This window comes from Scatophagus argus, chromosome 16, assembly GCF_020382885.2.
Source record: "Scatophagus argus isolate fScaArg1 chromosome 16, fScaArg1.pri, whole genome shotgun sequence".
Classification (NCBI taxonomy): Eukaryota; Metazoa; Chordata; class Actinopteri; family Scatophagidae; genus Scatophagus; species Scatophagus argus.
Genome location: NC_058508.1, coordinates 6,094,371 through 6,109,703, shown reverse-complemented (window position 1 = coordinate 6,109,703; position 15,333 = coordinate 6,094,371). Strand labels below are relative to the sequence as shown.

At 41.1% G+C, this 15,333-nt stretch overlaps 2 protein-coding genes across 6 annotated transcripts; both read left to right on the top strand.

Annotated features, from left to right (window-relative positions):
- Window positions 1-224: 224 nt before the first annotated feature.
- tom1 (target of myb1 membrane trafficking protein) lies at window positions 225-7,748 on the top strand. 5 transcript variants are annotated; one of them, XM_046414885.1, is made up of 16 exons: window positions 225-515; window positions 1,925-2,009; window positions 2,106-2,184; window positions 2,291-2,440; window positions 2,567-2,701; window positions 2,806-2,940; window positions 3,108-3,224; window positions 3,410-3,540; window positions 3,662-3,704; window positions 3,818-3,956; window positions 4,060-4,120; window positions 5,178-5,247; window positions 5,694-5,759; window positions 6,136-6,198; window positions 6,556-6,595; window positions 6,994-7,748. In XM_046414885.1, the coding sequence occupies exons 1-16, from the start codon at window positions 464-466 to the stop codon at window positions 7,086-7,088; spliced, it is 1,461 nt and encodes a 486-aa protein (XP_046270841.1). In that variant the 5' UTR covers window positions 225-463; the 3' UTR covers window positions 7,089-7,748. The 5 variants fall into 5 exon arrangements, with proteins under 5 accessions (XP_046270841.1, XP_046270845.1, XP_046270840.1 ...); XM_046414884.1 differs by having other exon boundaries at window positions 235-515; window positions 3,407-3,540; XM_046414889.1 differs by lacking the exon at window positions 2,806-2,940 and having other exon boundaries at window positions 229-515.
- Window positions 7,749-8,497: 749 nt separating this feature from the next.
- On the top strand, window positions 8,498-14,688 carry gcat (glycine C-acetyltransferase). Its single transcript, XM_046414890.1, has 9 exons — window positions 8,498-8,784; window positions 9,586-9,716; window positions 9,832-9,933; window positions 10,061-10,207; window positions 11,019-11,173; window positions 12,058-12,140; window positions 12,569-12,740; window positions 13,544-13,665; window positions 14,280-14,688. Exons 1-9 carry the CDS (start codon window positions 8,571-8,573, stop codon window positions 14,429-14,431), a joined length of 1,278 nt encoding a protein of 425 aa, XP_046270846.1. The 5' UTR covers window positions 8,498-8,570; the 3' UTR covers window positions 14,432-14,688.
- The last annotated feature ends 645 nt before the right edge of the window (window positions 14,689-15,333 follow it).

Below are 15,333 nucleotides of genomic sequence, written 5' to 3'. Positions count from 1 at the left end.
GATTTTCTGTTTCGCTTTAGTACATGTTTACAAACATACTTATTCTTTTCATATATACGTTGTAAGTATGTAGGCCTGTTTCAGCATACATCTGACCAGCGTCTTCATAGTAACAGACGGCGCTACAGACCATCATCCGGGAATATAGCAGTAATGTGCTGTCTCAGGATACGTGCTATGGAGATACTTAGCACTCCCTAAAAGCACTTTATATTTCAGCGGTGAGTGCTGAGATACTAAGCGGCTGTGAGTGGTGCAGTTATAGCGCACTAACATCGCTATTGCTCCGTCTGATATTCGTAGGCTGCTTTCCCTTTAAAGCATGACGCAGTTCAATTAGTGCCCCACTTTGTTGTGTGAGCGGCAGCGGCGGCAGCAGTGAGCAGGAGCGAGCGGGGCTTGTCGGTGCTCACAGCCCTGCCCGGGGACGTCGGTGCTTAGCTGGGCCCTCACCGCCAACAACATGGAGTTTTTACTGGGAAATCCGTTCAGCACGCCGGTGGGACAGCGTATCGGTGAGCTGTTTTATAACCGCCTCACATTACATTGTAATAACCAAATGCTTCACGCAGGCTCAGCCACCTTAGCAGGAGTCATTTTTACGCCTCCGACACTCTCATCTCTATCGAACTGCTTCTTCTTCGTTATCATTAAGAGGGGTTTTTACTACACAAGCTAACGCATGTCTAATGTCAGTATTAAACTAGTGATTGTAAGGTGCACTTATTAAGACTGACAGAGGAGCGACGGGTTTGATTGACGCGCCCGCTAAACAATGATCTGTTAGAGGCTGTGTGTGTCCCGTTTAACCTGCCAATAGCTGGGCGGGACACAAAGTGGCCCACATCCTCCTGACCTAAATTAGACGCCTGTAGTCTAATGACTGCACATGTGTTTTCATTGACTCATTTCAGGGTTAGACGTGGATAAACAAATGTCACTATTGCAGACACTGTCATTTTTTGCGGTTATATTGATATATTTATCAATTTAAAGTACTGACATTTGTAAAGTACTGGCCTGTCTCACCTCATTTGGCAAGCTGCCTCAAGCTGTAGCCCCCGCATGTTGAAAGGCATTAGATCATAAAGAGCCATGACTGTCAGTTTTGACAGTTTTGATATTGTGCTTATGCTGGTCTCTTGTACACTCAAATACGTGGAAGTAGTTTGATGCTTTGCCATTTAGATATTAATACACAGGGCTTGATGCTAAATACTGAACCCTTTTAGTCTTGTTAAACTATTTTTGTGCTTGAAAAAGTCCTATAGTTTTATTGTTTCATCTTTGTAGATAAAAAAGAAGCTATGGAATACACACGCACAGTCAATTCTTGATTAGATCAAAGCCGTACATAAAAATGTATTGCAGCTAACATCAAGGTTTATTTCCTATACACATTATAACCAGATGTGTTTTGTTTCAACTCCATTGCAGGTGACATTAAGAAATCGTGTCTGAGCAAATTTACTGTTTGAGTCAAATAAGAATCGATTCAGTCTCCAAGTGTAATGAACGTTTTTGTCCACTTGTCATGTATCTAATTCCAATACTTCTTACTACTAAGTTTGTTTTCTATGTGAAAGATTCATTGTAAATTAATTAACCAAGCCCAATCATCAGCACAGAGAAAGAGATTTCAAAAACAGCAGGATTCCAATCATTTTCATATTTTAGGATGCGTAAGGGTCCTAATATTGATCCCTGTAGAACACCACACATGACTACGGTACATACTCAGTTCTTGAACTTCATTTTTGTCAGAAAATACAGTGGACTGTAGCTACTGTGAAGGGTCAAGTTTGTGCTAAGAAGAAGTAATTAATATATTTTCAGGAACATATACTAAGCATTACTAAATGGCTAAACTACACCATTCACTGTAGTTTAATATTCAGTGTATATTCAACTATTTCTGTAACAGAGAGTGCGACCAGTGCCAGCCTGCCGTCAGAAGACTGGGCCCTCAACATGGAGATCTGTGACATGATCAACAGCTCAGAGGAAGGGTGTGTATGTGTGTGTGTGTTATCTGTTAGCATCAGGAACAGGCTACTTCTCTGGAGGATACATGCCTGTGACTGTTGAAAATTTTCTGATTACAGACCCAAAGATGCAATCAGAGCCATAAAGAAAAGGATTGTGGGGAACAAGAACTTCAAGGAGGTTATGCTGGCACTCACTGTGAGGGTTGCTCTCCTTGTTGATTTGGTTTATGTTCTTGACATTTTATATGAAATATATGCTTTTACTGCTGTTGCTAATTCTCTACATCTTCCTCCGATGTTAGGTCCTGGAGACTTGTGTGAAGAATTGTGGCCACAGGTTTCACTTCTTGGTGACTTCACGGGATTTTATAGAGGGGGTTCTGGTACGGTCGATCATCCCGAGAAACAACCCTCCATTAGTCCTACATGACAGAGTGCTCGGCATCATACAGGTAAAACATGCCACATTACACTGCATAGACAAATAGGTCGGGCTGTTGTCATGTTATAATAAGCCTCAGTGTTGTCAAGTTGCTCTTCGGTCTGGTAGTCATTAGTTGTTGCTTTCTCTTGTCAAGGCGTGGGCTGATGCATTCCGCAGCTCACCCGACCTGACGGGTGTGGTGTCGGTATATGAAGACCTAAGAAGGAAAGGACTTGAATTCCCCATGACTGAACTGGATGGTTACTCACCCATCCAAGCTCCACAAAAGGTACAAACATGGGTGGTGCACTTACTGTTGACGTCTGGTTGCTTCCTATCCTCCTCTCTTTGATCGTTTTTCTTTCGGGTTGTTTCTGTGCCTTCGCTAACCAGACTTTACCTGGGAATGGGCCCACTGTCACTACTCTGCCTGCTGCACTCCTGTCCTCCAAACCTCCGCTCGTCCGACCCCAGACTTCTGAGCTAAAACTGGCCCTAGAGGGAAACAATGCTTTAACCCCCTGCCAGGTGAAGGCCTAGCTTTTACCATGTTTGCAAAAATGCTAGCTCACTGCTCTCTTTTGTATCTATTTTACTCACTTCGTTCTGGCCTCCAGCCTTGATGAAATCAATATGTGCCTTTGCAAGGAGTTATTATGGCTGTTCTTGTGAAGGAAATATTATTGACGTTCCAGATAAAAAAGCTGAAGACGGAGCTGGGAGTGGTGAGAAGCAACCTGACTATGATGTCAGACATGATGAGTCAGCTGGACCCTGTCACGGTAAAACAGGCAGACATGGAGCTTCTGGAGGTAACGAAAAAAAAAGAGTTTCATTAATGTGAAGTATTTTATGCAGTGAAATAATTTCCATCCATTCATGTTGAGTAACAGTGCGTTATCCTTAACTGATCTAGTACTTTATACATTTTGTGTTGCATCTGCCCCCTCAACACCCCCCCACCCACACATTCTTTGTCTGATTGTGTCATTAGCAGTTATACACAGTATGTAAGGAAATGCAGGAGAGGATAGTGAAGATTGTGCCCAGGCTTAGTGAGGAGAAGCTGATCGAGGAGTTGCTGGCAACTAACGATGAGATGAACACTGCATTTACTCGCTATCACAGGTGAACTGCATTTATTACTGTTATACTGTCTTATTTATTAACAAAATGAGATCATGGAAATATTGCACTAGGTTCTGTTTTGCCATTTGATGTTTATATAGTTTTGTTCTGCCATCTACAGGTTTGAAAGACGAATAACCAATGGACCAAACACAGAGAAGAAGGTAAAGGCCATGGCAATAATTTCTGAATTGGTTGTTATACTTACTTCACAGCTTCCTAATTTTATGGAATGGTTGCGTGGTGGAGTTTCAGTTTATTGCTTTTTGTCTTACAGAGCCACACATATGTCAACCTGACGGACCTCAGTTTGACAGCTGAGTCTGTCAGCCAGTCAGGGGTTGCATCAGTCAACAATGACAGCACACTCAACCAGTCAGAAGCTGACAGTTTGTGCAGTCCGATGGCAAGACTTAGTAAGTACTCCAGTCCTCATACATACCTGCACATATACAGTGAATGTGAATATGTACTTATATATATATATATATACTATACTTGTTGCTCTTCTTCTTGCAGGTACAAGTGAATCAGATGACACATTATCACAGAAACACAACGTCTCAGCTCAAAAACCAAGGTACAGAAACACTATAAGCTATAGTCTAATGACATCAAAGACTTACACAGTAAACAGAGTTTGTAAAACTGTATTTTTGGTAATAATTAAGACATTGACTTCTTTTGAGAGATGAAAACTAGTCAGCAAGCGAGCACACAAGTCTAAACAGGTATCTAAAAGTAATAGATAAACAGTTGAAGAAGTTAGCTAAGAGTTAAGTTATTGTGGGGTCATCTCGTGGTCCTGTGTTCACTGAAATTGTTAGAGATTAGTCAAGGCTTCACAGTTCAGACTGCAAAAGAGGAAAAGAGGGGGTGGGCGTTTTCAATGTACTCTGCAGGGCAGGAATTATGATTGACAATTGGAACTCCGCACCAGCACTACTTATATGTGTTCTACCCCTATATATGGATATAAATTAGAAATAAATGTAAAAAATATTGATTTACAAATGTAATCATTATAATAAGTAAACTTAACTTAAAGCCATTAATATTAGGCTGCTACCAGTTTTAGTACTATGGTTTGTCCAAGTGGTGCTGGGTACAGTCAACATCAAACACTGTCTCTATTTCATTACTGTCAGCCAAGTAGGCTATGTCACTGTCGACTGGGATTCTTTGAGTAAAGTGTTATGAAACTGATAATTTGGCAGGAAGTTATGCTAACTTCCTGTCAGATCGTTAGCTAGTTAGCACACATTCCATGTATTATCCGACACGTTTCGAGCATATTCCACTCACCGGCTTTACATAAAGTTAGGTGCCATTAATGTTCCCATCTGTGGTACATCAGATAAAAAAAGGTAGGGAACCAATGAAGTAAAATGAATGTTCTGTGAATAATGAAGCTAATTATGCTGATTTGTTTTAATTATACAATTACAATTGTACAGAGCAGTCATGCAGCTCTTTCTCAAGCAGATTCTTAAAAATGCCATTGGCAAAGATGTTGATCTTTGTTTTGGACTTTAATTCTGACTCTAATTCCTTTTTAAGACGATGTGCCAGTATTTCTGCGTAAACTGAAATAATTAGCTTATCTGGCAATTAACCAATGTTCACATCTGTTTCAGCGAGCAGAGTGAAGTGGCAGTGGACGGCCTGGCTCAGGTGCAGGACAGCAGACTGCTTAACACAGGAAGGGTAAGCAAAGACGCCATGTGATTCACAGGTTTTAACAGGTTTAAGCACAAGATTTATTGGCATACATCTTTGATTTTTATCTTATTTGCGACCTTTGGAACCATTGAGAAAAAAGTGTGGAAATTGTGTGTTTGGCTTACAATGCGTGTCTAGCTTTTGAAATGACCTCATAGTTTTCACTGTTGACACCAACACCAAGTTAAGCTCTTAGGTTTTATGTGTAAAAGAGTAACAGGCTCACAGTACAAATATAAATGGTAGTCTACACAATGTCTGAGCTGCGTAATTTGTAGGTGGGGATTTGGGGGGGAATCACTGCTGTCAGTGAGTTTCAGTCAAGTCTGTGAACCTGCTCTATGGAAGGCTCTCTGGTTGCAGATGTGTGTATATTGCTTTGTCTCAGTACCTCTTTGCATCCTAAATGAACTCTCTGTCTGTGCATGAAGGATGGCAGCCCAGCCTCCACCTGCAGCTCCTCACCAAAGTTAGATTGGATGATTAAAAGGGGAATGGTGGGTCTGTCTCTAAAGTGTGTCCTGGTCTTACATTGATTCACCTTTGCACACCCTCTGTCTCTTGGTTTTGTCATGAGGTTACTTTTGCTGTGGTCTGGTTTTATGTTGTTTGGATCTTTAAGTTAAGTTATTTTTTGGACTTTACTTTTGTTCCTACACTCACTACACAGCATGACTGTTTGGGTTGCACTGTCCTGATATAGTACATTGTGGTCATACCTGTCATGCTTTGCTTACCTACATATGGTTGTTCTTTTTTGTTTGGTTTCTGTGGTGGTTTGGTAGCTCTGTTACATCTTCATAGAGTTTTACCAGGTATTAGATTATATATTTTACCGCACTGACCGTCCTGACACTCTGCTTTCTGTCGTAGATTCCGATCAACCAGTCCACTGTCATGGATGACATTGAGAAATGGCTAGCATTGGACGATGAGGTAAATGGCGGGATTGCTAAATTTACTCAAAACTAGTAAATAATTGAATGAATAAAACTGTGCTATTAATTTCAGGCTCGGGTTAATGCTAGGACTTAATACACTGTTGAGTTTCACTACTCTTCAGCAAACACTCAAACTGAAGCAAGCTGCTACAGCTGAACCCAAAAACTGAAATAAACATTTTTGTACTGCCTGCGTCTTATATTTGATTGTACATTGCTTGAAATGTGTATACTGTAGTCTAACATGCTATTCAAAATTATTTGTTATATACATCTATCTATATTTGTCTTTTAAATACACAAGTTGTGTATTGGTGTAAAGTAACTTATGTCTTTTGTGTTTGTGACACAGTATGATGACTATGAAGATTCAGATGGTGTGACCAGTGAAGGTGAGAGTCTCAACAATTTGCTTTTTTAATTTAGTTTATTTTATTTGCCATTTATATACCCCTGCAGCATCTGAGGTAAACCTCCTGTGTATTTGGTGTGTAGTTTATTAGAATGTTAGCACACACACAAAGCTCATTGTTTAAAGGTAAAAATGTATTTTGTCCTGAGTTGACTAGATGTACTCAAAACTCAAGTTGAGATTCTGATCACTCCTTTTTTCTGCATGTAAATAAATTAAACGGTCTCAAGTCTACTGCTAAATATTTGGTGATGAGGCTCATTTTGAATTTTTCTTTTCATTTGCGTAGAAACAAGCATCCTTTCAGAAAATCCTTTCCTTTCCTCCTTTGTTATCTGATTATTCCATTCAGTAATTTTCTTTCTCCTTCATCTGCAGAATTTGACAGGTTTTTGGCAGAAAGAGCAAAGGCAGCTGAGCGTTTGCCATCGCTGAGGGCTTCCTCACAGGATACCAACCACTCCGAGTCTTAAGATACGCTTAAATCCTGCCAAACTAACCATACTCATGAAGGTCCTGAGCCATCAGCTGAGAAGTGGAGATTTCTTTTAGATCAACGGTTGAGTGGCACTTTTTACATGGGAATTACACAGCGTAACTGAGGAAGGACACCATAGCTTTGTATGCTGCTCTTTACTCAGGAGCAAAGGTGTTTGTTTTTGTTTTTTTTAACAAAGGTGTACTTTTAACTGATAAAAATAATGTTATTTGTTGAAGGATGGAGGCTTTTACTTGACATAGTTATGAGGATTTGACCGTGTGTGGAATGCAAACATTTGCACATTTTATATGGTTACATTCCTGCTGTTGAAAGAGAAAGAGGATATTGTTACAGAAAACAACTTTTGGAACATAGATTATGTATTATATTGCTGATATATATGTTGTCAAACATGATGAGGGGTTACAGAAAATGTCCCTGTCAAAGTAGCAAACACTGTACACTTAAATGTAAGAGAAGCTCAGCTATTACATCATGGAATAGTTTGAATCTTTACATCATTGTTGATGTAGGATGTGGAAGAAAATGAATGAGGTTTTTTATATCCAACATTCCCTTGGAAGATGTTTCACTTGACAGGAAGTCATGACAGACTGCTGTCAAATATTAAACTAAAACTATTAACTGGAAATCTGGCTGGTCTCATTCTAATCTCAATGTACGGAGCATTAAGTTTTCTTACTGTGCATAGAAGAGCTGAAGTTGGGGCAACTGGACTTCAGTTGCCCCTCCTTAAGCTCTTCTACACAAGATGACCTGGATGACTGAGAATCCACGCACACGTTTCTTACTGTATAATCCAATTCATGGCTTTGTAGGTGTCAGACTGCTGCAGATCTGTTTTAATTCCGCCCTGTTGTTAATTAGATTTGACTTGTGACTTTGGTTTTGACAAAACATAGACTTAAAGAAAAGACATACTTAAATTTTTCATATGTTAAGGGGATCAGATACAAGCACACAGGACACAGGGAACAGTTCCATGTTTAACAATTATTGTTATCAGTCAGTTTTGTTTATCTTGTATTGTTACTCAGCAGCAGAAATAAAAGTAAGGATCTCAGAGGGTAATCGGGGTCAGAGTGTGTGTGTGTGTGTGTTTGTGTGTAGGATAAAAATGGCAAAGTATTGGGGTACTGTTGTGGGTTTTATCAATGGTTGTATTAGTCAGAGCTGAAATGGTTTTCGATTAAAGAAGGGAGACGGAGATGAATTCGAACACTGTCGGTGTTGACATTAGATAACTATTGCTGCCATAGATGAACCAGTTGTAAAGCCTCTGAACTCTGATTGGATAAAACAAGCCACCTGGCACGAGTCTTGCTCTCTCATTGGATCGCTACACATACGCCTCCACTAGTTGCGTGTTACGTCACGAGGCCACGCCCCGTATCTAGTCTCTAGGCTCGGGGTTCCTGCAAGTCTAACATCTCTAAGGCACGGCTTTACCAACATGTCACTCGGAACAGCTGCCCGGAGTTTGGTGAAACCAGTCCGGGGCGTCCTGCGGCCCTCAGCTTTGAGCCGGAGCTACGTCGCTGCCGCTGAAGCCAGAGCTGTGCTGGAAAATGAGCTCGACAGTATCCGAGCCGCGGGGACGTGGAAAGGGGAGAGGATCATCACGTCGAAGCAGGGTCCTCAAATCAACGTGGACGGCAGTCGGAGCCGTGAGTGGTAGCTTAAAGTTGATAAACGTGATTGCGAAGTGAACCGTACATGTGCTTAAACGCAAATTTAAATTCGAATTCTACATGAAAACGTAGAATTGTCACTTGGCGCTCTGCCACGCTCTGTTATCGTGTTGTTGAACTTGACTCAAACTACAGTTAAAACTAACGCTGCTGACTCCTTGCTTCACACCACTCAGCTCGCTGATAAGACCAACTTGTAGTCCAGAAACTTAGCACACATTTCAGAAACATAACTCGGTCTAATCTAAAAAAAAAAATCCGAATAATTTCTGCAAAGAGCTCTTTTAGAAACGGATTAAAACATCAGCAGTAAGCACTTAGAAATGTGACTTTAGTTGCAAAAGGAAACATAATTAGATTTATAGGCATTTCATGCAGTGAATTCAAAATAGGCCACAGCAGCAGGCTAATCTCGAACCTGTTTGCTGTTCTACCATCAAAGTAGAGAGCCAGTGTTTACACTTCAGGATGAACTTTTGCCAAAGTTTGACTCTGCTGATTTATGAATGGCCCATTGACTTTAGGCCATGACCCTTCATGTGTGAAAGTGACAGTTCAGTTCATGTGGATGGCGACGCCATGCATTGTTTTCCTGTCCCTCTTTGTTGTGACATGTCAGCTTCATTGCATTGTTTTTATCACTTGCCTTTTTTTGTCCAAAAACACAGACAGTAGTCCTGTGGCATCTATGAGATGCTCACATAATAACAGACTCAGTGGCCTGTTTACCTTTAGGTTTCCTGTTCTCCATCTGAACTCTCACGTTCTCTCTCTCAGGCATATTGAATTTCTGTGCAAACAACTACCTTGGACTGTCCAGCCACCCAGAGGTGGTGCAGGCAGGGATTGATGCTCTGAAGTCACATGGTGCTGGCTTGAGCTCTGTCAGGTTCATCTGTGGTACACAGGTATGATGGCTAATTCACAGCTCAGTCAGCACGTTAACACATGGATGGCATCATTTACGTAACTGTGTGACGGCTAACTCTTGTGGAGGTTAATGAGTTCACTCCGTGTTTATAGGACATACACAAAAATCTGGAGCAGAAGTTAGCAGAGTTTCATGAGAGGGAGGACTGCATCCTCTATGCTAGCTGCTTTGATGCCAACGCTGGACTGTTCGAGGTATGTCCCGCTTTACGCTCCTCTGTCTCCAGCAGACTGGAACAAGAACAGAAAGGAGTCCCCTATTAAAATCAATAAAGTATCATATTATCATATATCATATATCATATCATATTGTTTACACCAGGTCCTGTTGGGCCCAGATGACGCAGTGCTGTCTGATGAGCTTAACCATGCCTCCATTATCGATGGGATCCGTCTGTGTCGAGCAAAGAGGCTGCGCTACAAACACATGGACCTCAGCGATCTGGAGAACAGACTCAAAGAGTCTCAGGTGTGTGCGAACCTCATCTGGTGTTGTATGACAGAATTACTGTGTATTTCAATCATGTCTGTGATTATATAATGTCTTACGATTTTAAAATATGATACGTGAGTCATTCTGTTGAGAGTGTTAGCAGTGTGCCGGGACTATTTCTTTCAGAAACTGCTTAAAATGTGCTCTTTATTTTCACAATTTGCCTGCCAGGTGTTAGCCTCAGCCGCAGTGTGTTAGAAATAGATCATATGTAGAACCATCAAGTGTGTGTTTAAGACCCTGTTACAAGAGTCTCATTTCAGCTGGAAGTACTAAAAAGTCAGCCTGTGTTTTCAACCAGCTCAGGGAGTTATTGTTGCCTTAATAAGCTAGCTGAATAGAATATGCTGACAGCAGCTGCTGTTGTTAAAACCTGTGTAGCAACAGCAGCTGTGGGCTAGATGTCATTACAAATGACTGAGAAAATGTGTTTTGCAATTTTTGGTAAACTAACTATTTACAGTAATTTCCCTTTTCCAGTATCATGTGACGCAACAAGGTCAACCCTGATTTACTGTAGCTGTTTCCCAATTCTTCACCAGTATGCATTGCACCATTTGCTATGTGTGCACTTCACTGAGCTCTGATATTATTGGGACTTGGAACAAAGCATATGTAATGGACTTATTCAGAAGAGTTCACTCAGGTCAATCTCATGACATGCCCTTTTGAGTTTCATGGTATTGAACCCATATTACCGAGGTGACAGTGTCAGATTAGGGTTACAATATAGATTAGATCATCATCAGGATCACTGATCGTCACGACTCTGTTTTGTCCTCCTCAGTCATCTCGTATGCGTCTGATAGTGACCGATGGAGTCTTCTCTATGGACGGAGATGTGGCTCCCCTACCTGGAATCTGTGACTTGGCTGAACAGTATGGAGCCATGGTGTTTATAGATGAATGCCACGCTACCGGCTTCCTGGGCCCCCGGGGGAGGTGGGTAAAATGCTGATGAACCCAGCAATGCAAAAGATGCATTTCATTTCAGTCTTTTTACTTTGTGTTTTATAGTGGCATGCTATTAGAGTGACATATTCAACCTCCTGTCTTTTCTTTTTTCTAAGACAAACTGGATGTAAGAGTTTTTTTAAGAGCATAAAGAATGTATTTTATCAAGAATATTTTGAAAGCTTTAGCTGTGTTCAATATTTTTACAATATTTTAACTTTTTATTTGTTGACTGAACATCAATCTGCAACATTTGTGACAGTGCCTTTGTGGAAAGGGCCAGTAGGTGTCACCAAAGTTCTACATGGGAGGGTGAGGGGGTTATGGAGCTGTATTTCAGGGGTTGTGCTCGGCCCCTTACCTCCATTGAAGGGAAATCTTAATGCTTCAGCATACCAAGACATTTTGGACGATGCTATGTGTACCACCTTTGTGATAAAAATTGGGAAAGGTCCTTTTTTATTCTAGCATGACTGTGTCCCAGTGCACAAAGCAAAGTCCATACAGACATGGCTGGATGAGTTTGGTGTGGAAGGACCTTACTGGCCCACACAGAGTCCTGACCTCAACCCCATCCAACACCTTTGAGGTGAACTGGAACAGAAATGAGTCAGGCCTGTTTGTCCAAAATCAGTGCCTGACCTCATATTTCCACAGAAACACTCCAAAACCTCGTGGAAAGCCTTCCCAGAAGAGTGGAAGCTGTTATAGCTGTAAATGGGAGAACCAACCCCATATAAATGTCTGTGTGTTTAGAATGCAATGTCATTAATGTTCCTGTTGGTATGACCTTCAGGTGTCCCAATACTTTTGCTCATATAGTGTATCTCTGTGAAGAATAACTGAATGGTACTGCTCCTTGTGATTTGCAGAGGAACCGATGAGCTCCTGGGAGTGATGGACAGGGTTCACATTATTAACTCCACCCTGGGGAAAGCACTGGGAGGAGCAGCTGGTATGTGTTCACCTGACCAGGTTCTGTCCATTTATTGCTGCTGTTCAGACATAACTTATGGCGAACATGTTTGCAAATGGCTGCCTGTTTACACATTTAGCAGACATATGTATTCACACTTCTTTTAGCTTTGTTTTGGTCATCTGTAGCTTGCTAGATGTTAACCTTTTTGAATAGCTAGTTGCTAACTTAGCTTTTCTGCGCGCAGAAAGTTACTGGTCCCTGCCAAGAAAATACCTGAAATATAACCCTCGAAAAACTGCATACAGTGACGGTCCTAGCTGTTTTTCAGTTTAGTTTTTTATTTATTTATTTAACTGTTGGCAAGAAAGTGAATAAGCAACTTTCCTAAAACGTTGAACTATTTGTTTCTAAGTGAATAGCTCTTCCATGACAAATCCGTTTGTCTTGTATTTTTCTTCTTTCAGGTGGCTACACAGTTGGCCCGAAGCCGCTCATTGACCTGCTGAGGCAGCGCTCGCGGCCGTACCTGTTCTCCAACTCCCTCCCCCCTCCTGTCGTGGGCTGTGCCACCCGGGCTGTGGAGCTGCTGCTTGCCTCCAGTGAGATTGCGCAGAGCATGACAGCCAAAACCATGAGGTGCGTTTGTCCTGGGGGGGCACACGAGTTAAATGTCTTTTTGTGGTACAACAGAGTGGTGACTCTTCTCGTGGGAAATGATCTCTCTGATTCCATTGTGTTTAATACAATAGAATTTCTCGTTTAAACTTTTTATTCATGTTATCTTGGTATTTTGAGCTTTTGCCCTCTGGCCTAATGTTAATGTGCACTGTGTGTTCTTATGGAAATGAAACAGCAAACACCCAGGAGGAGTTACTGAGCTACTCGCCTGCCTAGAGGGGCAGGAGTGCCACATAAAAGTCAAAAGGAGACTACCTCCCTGTTCCCCAGACCAAAGTCTGAACTATGATTTGCATGTGTCTTATTTCATGTTTTTTTTTGTTTTGTTTTTTTACAGCAGAGTTATGTTTCCCACCTTGCTTCTAAACCTTGTCCACTAACATCCGCATGCTGCATTTAGGCCATATTATACACTTAAGAGCTACACTCAAGACAAAACACAGTACAGTCATGGGATGGCAGCTTTCCAAAAAATCTCAAAAACCTCTGTTTGCCATTTAATTTTGGCTTCATTAACACTTAACTAACAGGAGATATCTCAGTTGTACCCAAGAAACAAGCACACCGGTTCCTTTATGTTGTGACAGAGAACACATGCTGTTTTCTGTTTAGTTCCTACAGCTAAACAGATGTTGCTGTTTAGCTGGAGGAACTATTTGGTTTTGCTCTCACACAAAAGATCTGGTGCGATTGGTCCATGCACCCTTACACACGCTTTGATCTCTATTGACTGTAATGTTTTTATTCTGCTGCCCGCTCAGGTTTAGGAACAAGATGACGCAGGCTGGCTTCACCATTGCGGGCTCGGCTCACCCCATCTGTCCTGTGATGCTGGGTGATGCACGGCTGGCGTCTCTGATGGCCGATGACATGCTGAAGCTCGGTGAGACAATGTTGAAAACATCATACTGATCAAGTTATTTACTCTTTCGATTGCATCCTGAATGGAAACTTTGTGAGACACATGTCAGATGAGTGTAAGTGATCACATGAAGCTTTGATGAGGCTTTGCAGTTGGAGTTTCTCTTTAAAATCACACCACTGTCCAAGTGAGGCTTCAGCCATAACATTTCATCTAATTTTAGTGTGTTTTTAGGTTCATTTACATCTGCATTTTAAGTTGATCGCTGGTTGCTACGACAAACGTGCCAGCTTTCATAGCTTTCATAGCTCAAGTGGGCCAGGACAGCCTCCAAACATATGAACACATGACATGTACTCTTAACCATATCTACAAAGCTCCCACAGAGCACAGCAGTTAGGTTTGGGTTGTACCATTTCCCATAACGGGTAATAAAGCATTTCAGAGGTAAAATGATCTTTATGTGAGTAATACATTAGGACTCACTGGGAGGAAGACAACTGTGCATCAAATTAATGTAAAATCACATGTAGAGTGCACAGTACTTTGACTGAGAACAGCTGATGTCAGTGAACCATGTTGAGCACCACAGAAAATGTTTCAGGCTCTGTTGATGCCTCTTTTCCCCTCCACAGGAGTGTATGTGATTGGATTCTCCTATCCGGTCGTGCCGAAGGGCAAAGCCAGAATCCGCGTTCAGATTTCTGCCGCCCACACAGACGAAGACATCGACCACTGTGTTGACGCTTTTATCCAGACGGGCAGAAAGCACGGAGTCGTTTCATGAATAGGTCAAAGAAGCAGGTTTTGAACGATCAGCATCAATTACTGAATTGATATTGAACCGCTTGCTCTTACAGATCATGTTGCCTGTTACCCATGAGACCTATGAGTGATTTCGATGGAAATATTAGTTACATTTGTAGGTCAAATGAGATTAGTGTTATTTTGCATTTGCTTGGCTGAATAAAGCACTTTTGCTAACATGTGGAGGTGTTTGTATTGTCAGAAAAAGGGCTGTTAAATAAAAAATAATATGAGAGATAATGCTCATATGGAATCCATGTGTTTTAATGATGGTGAGAATAATATTAACACATTTGATAATGCAACTAGTCATGACTTCACATTATCAGCGTTTAGTAGAGCCAATATTCATCTCGTATTAAAAATAAGTGCAACTTAAAAATAAATAAATAAAAATTGACACTATGGCATTTAATAATGTTTAAGCAGCCAAAAATCACATGCTGTCTTAAATTTAAATTTAATTTATATTTAAATGTGTAAATTTAAAACTCCCTGTGAACATCCACTAAGAATGGACCTGCCAGTGAAGGAGGGATCATCTCGTGTAGTTGAAAATATTAGCATTTTCATAGATTTCTGTCATTTTTAGTGAAAGTGAAGTGTATTTAACAAGGCAAAACATGTCTATAAGGGATACATTTTGTGAAAAATCTACTCTCACTGATCATCTGCAATGATAAAAGTCTCTTTAACTGACCTAGTTGACTATTACTGTACAGTCACCGTGCACATTGCACAGATCCCACTGTGTCCAGAGGGAGAGCTGCTGTAAAAACAGCATGGACGCTTGTTTGGGGTGATAAATAAAATGTGACTTTGGTGCAACTGCGATTGCACTTTGCTCGCTTAACTAATGTCGCGTTCACGCGTCTTTGTGGC

Coding starts and splice junctions, on each gene's coding strand:
- gcat (XM_046414890.1), top strand. CDS start 8,571: ATGTCACTCGGAACAGCTGCCCGGAGTTTGGTGAAACCAGTCCGGGGC. Junction 10,208..11,018: donor ACAGACTCAAAGAGTCTCAG/GTGTGTGCGAAC, acceptor TGTCCTCCTCAG/TCATCTCGTATGCGTCTGAT. Junction 13,666..14,279: donor CGATGACATGCTGAAGCTCG/GTGAGACAATGT, acceptor TCCCCTCCACAG/GAGTGTATGTGATTGGATTC.
- tom1 (XM_046414884.1), top strand. CDS start 464: ATGGAGTTTTTACTGGGAAATCCGTTCAGCACGCCGGTGGGACAGCGT. Junction 3,705..3,817: donor GACCAAACACAGAGAAGAAG/GTAAAGGCCATG, acceptor TTTGTCTTACAG/AGCCACACATATGTCAACCT. Junction 6,199..6,555: donor GGCTAGCATTGGACGATGAG/GTAAATGGCGGG, acceptor TTTGTGACACAG/TATGATGACTATGAAGATTC.